This window comes from Artemia sp. Qi Xiang Cuo, chromosome 5, assembly GCF_049724085.1.
Source record: "Artemia sp. Qi Xiang Cuo chromosome 5, ASM4972408v1, whole genome shotgun sequence".
Taxonomy (NCBI): domain Eukaryota; kingdom Metazoa; phylum Arthropoda; class Branchiopoda; order Anostraca; family Artemiidae; genus Artemia; species Artemia sp. Qi Xiang Cuo.
In genome coordinates, this window is record NC_142798.1 from 40,648,572 (window position 1) to 40,660,656 (window position 12,085).

Below are 12,085 nucleotides of genomic sequence, written 5' to 3' on the forward strand. Positions count from 1 at the left end.
AGGCAACAAAAACCCCTTCCAACCCCACCAGTTCCCGAAGCACATCCAGTCAAATTTTTGAGATAGCCATTTTGTTTAAAGTAGTTGAAAGTTCTACAAATTAGGTCTTAGAGGATCACAACCACCCTCACAGCCCTGAGGGCAAGGGCTGTAATTTATGCCCTGGGGGCATATAAGGTGTTTATAGAAAGCGTTGTCGTAGAAACTCAAAAAGGGATCATTAGTTTGGAAATCTAAAATCCTAGTGCCCTGTTTAATAATCGAAAGTGATTGGAAAGCTTGAAATTTTTATCGTAAAGATCGATGTGGATATAATGTTTGTCGTTTTCGTTGTTGTTTTTGTTTAGACCAGGGCACTTCGTATCGAAGAAGTTGTCGTAGGAACTTCGAAAAGGGCTCATTCAATTGAAAATATAAAAGCATGATGCCCTTTTTAATGGTCGAAAGTGATTTCCATTTGCCTTTATGTTTAAAAAGTAAATGTTGCCTTAAGATTAAATCAAAATGCACTGTGTTTATGCTAATTCCCTATAAGGCATCTCAGCAGTATCCCAAGAACGACTGAGGGTATTATGTTCAAACATTCAGGGATTCTTCTGCTCTTAAAATTTGACCAAATCAAAATAGCGTAAGTGTATCCAAGCTATCAAAGAAAGTAAACAAATTTTTTTGCGAATGTTATCAAGTTTTCCATTTAAGGTCAACTAGAGGAGGTATGAAACTAAATTAAACACTATTATTTGTGTCCAGATTTTTATAAGAGTCTATGTTGTTAAATTTTGCTGAAAATTGTTTTCCAGCATACAAATAGCAGGCCAAACTATAAATTCTTACAAAAACGAAAAAATTTGAAGTATGATTTTCTTTTTCCCCGAAAAGACTATGTCAATATAAAACGAACGGAAATTAATTAAAAAAACTTTTTCCACAAAATACGTTTTTCAAAGAAAATTAAAGAACTCCTTGCACTTTACTGAAACAATACAAATGAATTGCCGTTAATTATTATTTTGTTGCTGTTCGAATCCCAGGGATTATTGTTTTTTCGTGCTATTTACCAACAAATTATCATACTATTGATTCGGATTTTGATTTCAATTTTGCATGTTTATAATTATCGCGAAGTGTGGCAAAAGTTCCATCAGATTTCCAGTGGTTTATTTGCGGGGATTTTAACTGCAACATTGCTATTTCTGATGTCCGCTCCTCCGCTCTTTTATCTTTGTTTTCGGTTTTTACTATAGTTTCAAAAGATGCGGATTTTACGTATGTCCATAATTCTGGTTCTTGCTCTAATCTAGACCATGTGCTGGTCTCAAATGCAGCGTTATTACCTCAGCCTTTCATGTTGGGTTGGATATGCCTATTAGTGACCATTTTTACCTTTCTTTTCATTTAAATATTCAAATTCCATCTTTAAAAATTATCCATCGTTCTAGTCAAATTGTAAATAAAATGATCTGGAATCGGGAAAAAATGTACAAATATGAAGAATCAGATGCACTTTTAGCTAGAATAATTGTAAATTATTCTAAGGATGTTGCTCAAATTGATATTGATATATTTTACCTTGAAATTGTTCATAGTTTAAAATTCGGGGCTAATAAAGCATTTAGAACTGATTCTTTCCGTCGTGGATCTCGTGTTTTAGGTTGGAACCTTAACCCGATTTTAAAGCAAAGCTAAAAGAATGCATCTCAAGCTTGTTACCTTTGGAATTGCGCGGGAAAACCGCGATCTGGACCATTTTATGGTGGTATGAAATTAACTAAACGTTTTTTTCGGGATGAGTTGTGTTTGCATAATGAAATTATAAAAGATGAAAATGGTTCAAGGATTACTAGTGATAAGAATGAGCTTTGGAGTTTGGTTAATTCTAGACGTCGTAATAATAATTGTTCACCAGATTCTAATAGTTCTCTGAAACTAGATGATTGGATAACTCATTATAATCAAGTTTTTTCATCCGGTGATGCGGCAGTTGAATCACGGCTTGACTCTCTATTATAGGAAGAAGTTTCAAAGCCCCGCCCAAATAGTAAAATATCTGTTTCTGTTGATGATGTAACGGTAGCAATTAAAGCTCTAAAAAGTATGCATTCTTTTGATCATGATGATATACATTCAAACCATATAAAATGGGCATCCCCCAAAGCAATCCTTCTCCTCGCTACTCTTTTTACTACTATTCTTTCTTCTGGAGTTCTTCCAACTAGCTTTTCTCGTGCTACCACTTCACCCCTTTCAAAAAAAGGAGGGAATACGAATCGATGTTCTGATTACAGGCCGATTACTGTTTCGTGCCAGATTAGCAAAGTTTTTGAGTTAGTTTTATTAAAGTATTTGGAGTCTTGTAACCAAGGCCCGAATCAAATTGGGTTCCGTAAGGGTCTAAGCATGGATATTGCTCATACCCTCCTTTCAAGAATAATATCCTTTTGTAAGCAATGGGATAGAGTTTATACACTTGCGTTAGATTTTGCGGCGGCGTATGATTCAATTATTCGTTCTTGGGCTATGACTGCGCTTCTGAAGAATAATGTCCCACTACCAGTAGTTTTGGTTTTAAAAAAGTGGTATGGCTCCTCTCGCATTCGTATTAAGTGGAAGAATCAGTTTAGTGATTATAATGTTAAGTTATGTAGGGGGCTGAGACAAGGAAGCATTATTTCTCCTTTGATTTTCAATATTACTGTTTCGGGGCTATTTGATCAAATTCAGTTGACTTTTATTTATGTTAAAGGTTATGTTCTGTCGTGGATTGCTTACTCAGATGATTTACTCCTTTTGAGTCGATCGCTTCAGTCACTTCAACAAAATGTAGATTTTTTAGCAAAGGTTTTTAGCGAGCATGAAATTCGTTTTCGCAGTGAAAAGTGTCAGTTTTTAATTCTTGGTCCTAAGGCTAATAATCTCGTTAATTAAGAAATTTCTGTCCGTATTTATGATAGTATTTTAAAACCTTTGGAATCTTTTTTATATCTTGGTGTGCCTTATGGACCAACTTTAGCTCTATGCCGTGCTTCTATTTCAAAAGCAGTTAAAAGTAGAATAGCGTCTAGTTTCGGGGCAGCAATTTGTCTTCGCGATCTTCTTTCTCGGAAATCACTGGCTCGGGTATATAATACAGTCGCTTTGCCTAAGATTTTAGTTTTTTCATAGCTTCTCCCGTTTTTTAGAATTAATAATATTACGCATGCAAAAACCCCATTTTTTAATTTTTCTAATTTCCTTTGACGCTTTTCTAAATCTGAATCAAATACTTTTTTAATGAATGCATGTAAAATAAAAAACCCTGTTGATGTTTTGGAGAAAAAGCAAAAGAATTTTTTATCCAAATTAAATGTTTTTTCTCATAATTTATATAGAGCTGCGCATGAAGCTTAATTTATTTTATTTGATTTAATTTTTGAATGAAGTGTTAATTTGTGAAGTGTTAATTTATTATCTATAGAATGAAGTGTTAATTTGTGTGGTAATTTTGATTGAAGGCCTGTGCGTATTTGTTGTTATATAGTTTAAAATAATTTTATGGCCTGTTGATTAGCGGTTATTATTTTTATTTATTTCTTTTTTACTCTTCGTATTCGGAGGAAATAAAAAGTTTGAATTTGAATTGAATTTGAATGTGCATTGTCAGTTTAATATACATATACTGATATTTAGTAATCAAAATGTTAAAATTATTTGATTTATTAAAGTTATAAAAGTAAAAACATTTATATTTTTTTCAATAAAGTGCAAATTTTGTTCTGGCCTTGGGAGGGCATAGGGGTTTTGAGCTCAACTTATGTTAATTTCTGCTCGTTTTGAGTTTGACTCTGTTATTTATTGTAATTTCTGTTCGTTTTGGGTTTCATTTATTTATCGATGCTGATTTGTGGTAGTTTCGAGCTTGGTAAATTATTTGATTTTATTTTTGCTCATTTTTTGTTTAATGGAGTTCTTTACTTTTCTTTGAAAAACTTATTCTGTGGAAAATTTTTTTTAATTAATTATAAATAAAAAAGCATAAACAAGACTTCAGGCATCTTTGAAACTATTCATAGCGTTTTGAGATGTTAGTATATTCCTCATATGAGTACAGCCCTACGAACTGTTTTATAGAGACTCTCTTTGAACTTGGGAGGTTTTAGACATATTCTGTTTTTAAGCCTCGAAACTTTTAACATGAAGTGTTCAACAAAAATGCATCTAAGACTACTAAGTCTATATTGTTTTCCAAAACCCGTGCCATTTGGGCAAAGGTCAAAGTTACAGTCAAATTACGTATCATAAGGTCCGCCATGTACATTTTTGGAAAAAGCATTTTTAACTTTTCCTATTGTAAATTTACTATCCAACTGCGTGCAAATTAAAATTGCATCTTTTTCTTTATAGGTTTTAGGTTAATACATGATAGAACTTCGCAAGGCTCATTGCTGCCTGAGCTCAAGTGAAGAAACATCCTGATTGAAAGATTGAAGTCAGTAGATACAAATAAAACTCAATACTAATAACTCCATGCAGACTATATTCCTGTTAATTTGGAGGCCTATAGGGAAGAGCTAGGTGAAAACTTTCTGTCTACTAGTAAGAAACAAAAAATAGAAAGCAAGACCCCTTTTGGAGGATGATCAAAGAGCAAAAGAAAAGGCCCCACATGCAAAAAGAGTGAAAATGAAATGCCACATGCGTCATAAAGCAATCGTCTGTTTGATATGACAAATCTCTTTAGTTCAACGTAACAAAATTCATATTTTATTCAATACTTTTAAGATTTTCTATTCTATGCCCCAACTGTTTTACGAAATATCTGTACGAGGGAAAGAAATGGAGATTCTTCTTAGAATCAGCATCATAAAAATCGAGTGGTTTACCAGGAATATTCCATGCTGATGAAAAAAAATGCTTAGAATTAGCTTGTAGCTACAATTGAAACTTGAAAGATTTTGATTTTACAATGTCACATCTAAAAAATATCTCATTTTAGCTTCATGCACATCTAAGTTTAAATCTTTGACATCTTTAGTACCAGTTAGGTCTAAAAAACAACCTCAGCATTCCAAATTAGAAGGGTAATACACAGGTAATTAATTTTGATTGGGTAGGAAAAGAAGCCTTAGAGAAAAAGAAAACTTAAATGAAAAGCGACATAGAGAGCAGAATAAAAATGAATCTAAGATATATGCTTTAATTTCTAACAAGAGCACCCATTATCTCAGTCAAACACAATAAAATTACAAACCCCTCAAGCATTATTACCGTCCTACACGTCTTACAAAGTGTATAATTCTCCGAAAAAGCTTAACCATACCTCATACTTTCCAGGTTGTTCCTTCTTTGTTTTTTCTAACTCAAGGAACTTGGCCCAAATGATTCCCCTGAATTTCTCAGGTATTCCTTTATACACCCTCTCCCTTAGCTTTTCAGACTTGGGGTAAAACTTATTCCAAGAATTGATCATGGCTAACCATTTCTTATCCCTCTTCATCTCTTTCTCAACTGCCTTCTTGTCGAACTCCCTTGCAGGCACCCCAGATGACTCTTCATTTCTAAAAGTAATTCCGAATTTTGTTTTAAAATAACATTTTTCAGTGAGAGAAAACTTAAAAACTGTAGGTGCTTTTGATATATTCAAAAGACAATGCATAAAACACGGCATCACAAAAAGAAAAAAAAACATGTGTGTAGAAGATGTATCACAAGGGCTAGTCTATTGATAATTATGGCGAAGAAGCTAGAGCTAGGCATTAAGGGGTTTAGTTCTCGAGAGTTTAGCCACCTTTTTCTCAACTTTCACCTAAGATAGTACAGCTCAGCATTAATAAAGGTGAAACAAGATGTTTTCTGATGAAAAAACATCAACAAAACATATCTACAAATGAGCTTAATTGTGTAGCAGATCAGAGCTCTTATTTTCGTAGATCATCGGTCTATAGCTCAGCAATTGTAAGAGATGTGGATTGTGGTCAAATGTTGTTGTACCCTTTGGAAGTTTTATCCGACCCAGTCAATATGGGGTTGGGAGCCACTAAAATGGCTTACATCAGGGCGTACATCAGAAAGGTTTATTGAATAAAGAAGCTTGTGGGAAGTAAGAGCTTACTGCAGGAAGGACGAGTCTCAAATGCGTTTTAGATTACTGTGTTGGACAAAGATGCGTCATCCATTTTATTTTCACTCGCTCCTCCAGTAACTAGATAACGGTCCAATAACAAGATTTTGATGAGAGTTTCTGCAATTACAAAAGACTTTATTTTTTTGCAAATTGCAGAGCTGTTTCATATGATGCTTGAACAACTGCTGGTTTTGTCCCAAAGCGCCTAAGTCAAATTCCACTTTCTTTTCTTCAAGACAGCCTAATGTCGTTTGAAAAAGCAAAAACTCTTTTCTAATATGTTGGCAATACTTTTTTTTTTAGTCATGTTAAGTTTTGAGAATTCATAGGTTGTGCATCAAGAACAACAGCATTGCACTCTTGTGTGTTTAATGCAATTGTTAACATTTATTTTACGCCGTTGTTAAAAATAGTCGAATATCTAAATTTAAAAAGTTCTTAAAAATATTTTCTTTTTTTTCAGTGATTTTAGGATCAGGAAAATAAAAAAATGCAATTAAAAATTTTCAATAAACATTACTTTTAAGAAAATTTTGCCAAAACCGTAAATGCTTGGAGAATCTATTTCCGCATGTTAACCTATCAATGAGAGACTAAAGAGGTTGTTAACCTAAAACTAAGAGAGGCTATCAAAAGTGTTGGCAACGATTTTCGGCAACGAACCTAACAAACTATTCATCTAAAAGTGGCAAAAAGATTGTAATAAATTGACTATCAGCATCAGTTATTTTCTTTAGGAACTATAACAAAAATTTACTCTTACCGACAGGGGATTGCTTGGTCTTGGTGCCTTTGATGCATACTTGCAGCAGGACCAGGAATTTTTTCTGCCCCATCTGCATCTGAGATTTAGATGTTACATATGAACTTGTTTAACCGTAAGCTCCCCAGTGGACCCCGGTCTTAATTGTTCTTCCAAATAGATTGTAAATAACATTAAAAAAGTGCTGTATGACAGATAAATTACCAAAACACGTTTAGGCCTCGACGTATCATAGCAAAACAGAACTTTTCTCGACAAATCCTTCAGTGTCAAACCCAGTTCACTGTTGACCCCCCAAAAAGCCAAAGCCCCCCTTCCCCGGGGTCACAACCCACTAGTTGGGAACTACTAAACTATCACTCTGTTTCACCTATCGTTCATCCTTTCTGGTCTGATGAAAGTACAAATAATTAGACTAGCGTCAATGCGTCTACTAGTGAGTTCTTTTGTGTCACAATGGGTAAATTTCGGGTAAGACATAATACATTTCGAGCCGCCTGACAGTGAAACTGCCTTAGAAACCCTATCGGCATGTATAAAACTTATAGCTTTTAACAACTACAAAGTGTCTCTTCTAATAATCTCCTTTAGAACCTATATTGCACCCAGAAGGTATTGCTTCTAAACACACATTCTGAATTGGAACATGCATTGTTTCTCAAGATTTCAAGAGGTTTCGACATCAGAAATTTTGATGGTGTACTTGCTGTCTACTTTGTCCATATAATAATGCTGTAGCCTATAACAACATTCAACAAAGCAAAACATAAATTCCTGGAACCTGAATTTAAACAAAACAGAGAGGAAACCCCATCGACTCGCAGCTTTTAGCAGCCATCAGGAGCTCAAACATTGAACCAAAGTGAAAAAAATGAGTTTAGGAACCTAAATTCGGCTAAGGACCCTCCATTGATTTTAAGAATTTTTTGGGACTTAAAGAATTTTGAGGTTCAAATCATACCAACCAAAAATCATTGGGCAATTAAAACTATACAAGGCTAACAGGCCTACCTTTCTGCTAAAAAAAAAGTTGAAGATGAGATGAGTGTCCCACTATGGTCCTCCAGTCATACAGATTACCAATTCTTATATGATTCTGGTCCAAACAGGCTGCAACATGCCTGTCTACCCTTGTATCAAGTGTTTTAAAATCCTACGATTTTAGACCAAACATGGAGCAGTATGTCTAGATAAGACAAGGAGCAATATGCCAAGATTTCTATTGAAGTTCACTCCTTAAGAGCGGGGGGACTTTGGAAGGGTCATGGGCCAATTTTACGCCTCCACTAATATAGACTAATGCGACCCCCTTAAAAAACATACATTATTCTTATCCTTCTATAATAAAATTGGTACAAGAGGGGAGGGAGGATAGTCCGCGGTCCTATATTTATCCTCCGATCATACTGATAGAAAGTATTTCCATAATTAAGCTAAGATTCATTCCTAAATAATTAAGCAGAAAAATTAATACATGGCGCTTATCCCCACAAAGGTTTCATGGTATGCAAAGGAGGGGGAAGACATGCAATTTTTAAATAAAGCTCAGAGGGAAAAATGTGTAGGACGATAATATTATATGGAAAACTCTAAACAAGCTCACATTAATCCTGGAAAAAACTATGATAATAAAAAAAAAGGAAGAGAGAAGCCAAACATTTGTAACAATTTTTCTTTAAAGAGGCCGAACAAGTGACACCTTCGAACTGAATCAAGTATCGTGCATTATACAACTTGGCACGCAGTTCAAGGATTGAAACCTGACCTTAAAGATGATTAAAAGCAATCTGAATATGATTTATGTTAGGAATATCATAATTAATTTGATCGGACGCGAAAGACGGCAAATACCAAGGGGGTTAAGAGACAAATTTCAGAGAATATAAATTGATTTAAAACCAATTTTTAGTACAGTTACCGAACGATTAGTATCCGCTTGAACTTTCTTTCCTTTATTATAAACCTCACAATTAGACCCCGAAGCCGCGCCGAAAATCGGCGGCGCGCCGCCGAAAAAAAACGGCGGCGCGCCGCCGAGCTTGCCTCCGCGCGCTGCCGCCGCCGCTGAGTCTATCGGCGGCGGCGTCACTAATAAGCCGCCGTTTTTTGTCTCGTTTTTGGTTATCGATATCGACCTCCGGGCGTCAACCGGCATCCCGGCTAATCTGTTTCTTAAAAATAAATACTGTCATCTTGGGCTCGCCATGTATATCGGTTCATAGGAAGGAGAAGAAGAAATTTTTCTTGAAACAAAAATTCTACCTTCCACTTTAAAATTCTGTTCATTTTTCTTTCTGATTTTTCGGATGAAAAGAGGTAGGTAAAAGAGCATTAGGCAATTCAGGATGTTGTCATAGGCAGCACAATCGAGCTGTCTAAGTAAAGAACAATGTTGGCACAATGTGTTATTTTTTTATTTTATTTTTCCATACCAGGGCAATTCGTATCGAAGGAGTTGTCGTAGAAACTTCAAAAAGGGCTCATTCAATCGGAAATTGGAATAACTAGTGCCCTTTTTAATAGTCGAAAGTGATTGGAAGGCAGCTAACACCCCTTCCACGTCCACCATTTCCCCAAACACACCCAATCAAAATTTTAAGATAGCCATTTTGTTCAGAGTAGCTGATTTCCAGAGAGAAAATATGTTTTTTGAGGAGGTTACTCCCCCACAACCCTTAGGGCAAGGGTTCTGTAGTTATGCCCTAGGGGTATATAAGAACATGTTGGCACAATGTATTATTTATTATTTTTGCCTTTAGACCAGGGCACTTCATATCGAAGAAATTGTCGTAGAAACTTCGAAAAGGGCTCATTCAATTAGAGATTGGAGTGACTTGTGCCCTTTTTAATCGTCAAAAATGATTGGAAGACAACTATCACCCCTTCCACGCCCACCATTTCTCGAAACACATACAATCAATATTTTGAGATAGCCATTTTTTTTAACGTAGTTGAAAGTTCTGGAAATTAGGTCTTAGAGGATGACAACCACCTTCACAGCCCTTAGGGTAAGGGTTGTAATGTATGCCCTGGGGGCTTACACGGTATTTTTAGAAAGCGTTGTCGTAGAAACTCAAAAAGGAATCATTAGTTTGGAAATCGAAAAGCCTAGTGGAAATCGAAAAGCCCTTTTTAATAATCGAAAGTGATTGGAAGGCTTGACATTTTTATAGTAGAGATCGATGTGGGTATAATGTATCATTTTGTTTTTGTTGTTTTTGTTTAGACAAGGTCACTTCGTATCGAAGGAGTTGTCGTAGGAACTTCGAAAAGGGCTCATTCGATTGAAAATAAAAAGGGCTGATGTCCTTTTTAATAGTCGAAAGTGATTGGAGGGAAACTAATCCCCCTCCCACCCCCTCTCTCCCATTTGCCGTTATGTTTAAAAAGTAAATGTTGCCTTAAGATTAAATCAAAATACACTGTGTTTATGCTAATTCCCAATAAGGCATCTCAGCAGTATCCCAAGAACGACTGAGGGTATTATGTTCAAACTTTCAGGGCTTCTTTTGCTCTTAAAATTTGACCAAATAAAATAGCGTAAGTGTATCCCAGCTGTCAAAGAAAGTAAAAATTTTTTTTGGCGAATGTTATCAAGTTTTCCATTTCAGCTCAACTAGAGGAGGTATGAAACTTAAATTAAACACTACTATTTGTGTCCAGATTTTTATAAGGGTTTAGGTTATTAAATTTTGCTGAAAATTGTTTTCCAGCATACAAATAGCAGGCCAAACTATAAATTCTTAAAAAAACGAAAATATTTAAAGTATGATTTTCTTTTTCCCTGAAGACTATGTCAATATAAAAAGAACAGAAATTAATTAAAAAAACTGTTTCCAAAAAATAAGTTTTTTTAAAGAAAAGTAAAGAACTCCATTAAACCAAAAATGAGCAAAATTAAAATCAAATAATCTACCAAGCGTGAAACTACCACAAATCAGCATCGATAAATAAATTAAACCCAAAACGAACAGAAATTACAATAATTAACCGAGTCAAACTCAAAACGAGTAGAAATTGATATAAGTTGGACGCAAAACTCCTATGCCTTCCCAAGGCCAGTACACAATTTGCACTTTACTGAAAAAAATGCAAATGAATGTGCATTGTCAGTTTAATATACATATACTGATATTTAGATAATTTCGGAGACCACACTGCCTTTCCACGACGATAAATAAAAGTTCCAAACAGGGATAAAATTCTTTTAATAGACAGTGATGATAGAAATTCACAAAAATACCAGATATTTCGGTCACATATACAGTGACCGTAATATGTGGTAAAACTGATGACGGTCACTGTATATGTGACCGAAATATCTGGTATTTTTGTGAATTTCTATCATCACTGTCTATTAAAAGGATTTTATCCCTATTTGAACTTTTATTTATCGTAATGTTAATATTATTTGATTTATTAAAGTTATAAAAGTAAAAACATTTATATTTTTTCAGTAAAGTGAAAATTATGTTCTGGCCTTGGGAAGGCATAGGGGTTTTGAGCCCAACGTATGTTAATTTCTGCTCGTTTTGAGTTTGACTCAGTTATTTATTGTTATTTTTGTTCGTTTTGGGTTTCATTAATTTATCGATGCTGATTTGCGGTAATTTCCCGCTTGGTAGATTATCTAGAGCTAGTACAGAAATATATCTATAGAAATGAATTACATCTTTTTGCACAGTTAGCAGAGCACACTGAAGTTGAAGTAGCCTTAAACTTTGACTTGAAACGTTATAACTTGACCACTCCTTTCAGAAAAGAATTTCGGAGGGTTATTCCGTGTTGATAAGAAAAGAGGGTAAAGGTGCAGTTTAGTACCTCCTGTAGTGTAGGGCGCAGGAGCCCTATGGTGAAGGTGCAGGTTTGTTCTCCCTTATAAAACAACTTATTTCAGCAGATACAAAGAAGAAGCCCATTTGCGGCATTCTGTGGGACCCCAAGGTCCAATAGTAGTATCACATCCCGCGAGTGGCAGTTTACGTTCGTCATGTTCTGGCTGTACCGGCCACATGTGCCCCAGCTAAACGGCTTTTTAGCACGACAGGACTGATAGTGACTGCAAAAAGATCAATGGCTCCAGGCAGAGTGAACAAACTCACTTTTGTTACATCAATTGTAACTGAAGTGATGTAACCGCTGATTTAAAATCGTTGGTGTTGTTAAACCGTGGTATCTTTCTTGTATACAGTGTTTTTTCGATGTTGTTATTTTTTTTTTTT

At 35.1% G+C, this 12,085-nt stretch overlaps 1 protein-coding gene across 1 annotated transcript in view; it reads right to left on the minus strand.

The window, feature by feature from the left end:
- Window positions 1-12,085, minus strand: part of LOC148952138 (USP6 N-terminal-like protein) — a 53,739-nt gene that overhangs the window by 33,799 nt on the left and 7,855 nt on the right. Inside the window, exon 3 of the mRNA XM_089089583.1 lies at window positions 5,297-5,534. Within this exon, the coding sequence (XP_088945709.1) occupies window positions 5,297-5,534 (238 nt within the window). The remainder of the gene's footprint in view (window positions 1-5,296; window positions 5,535-12,085) is intronic.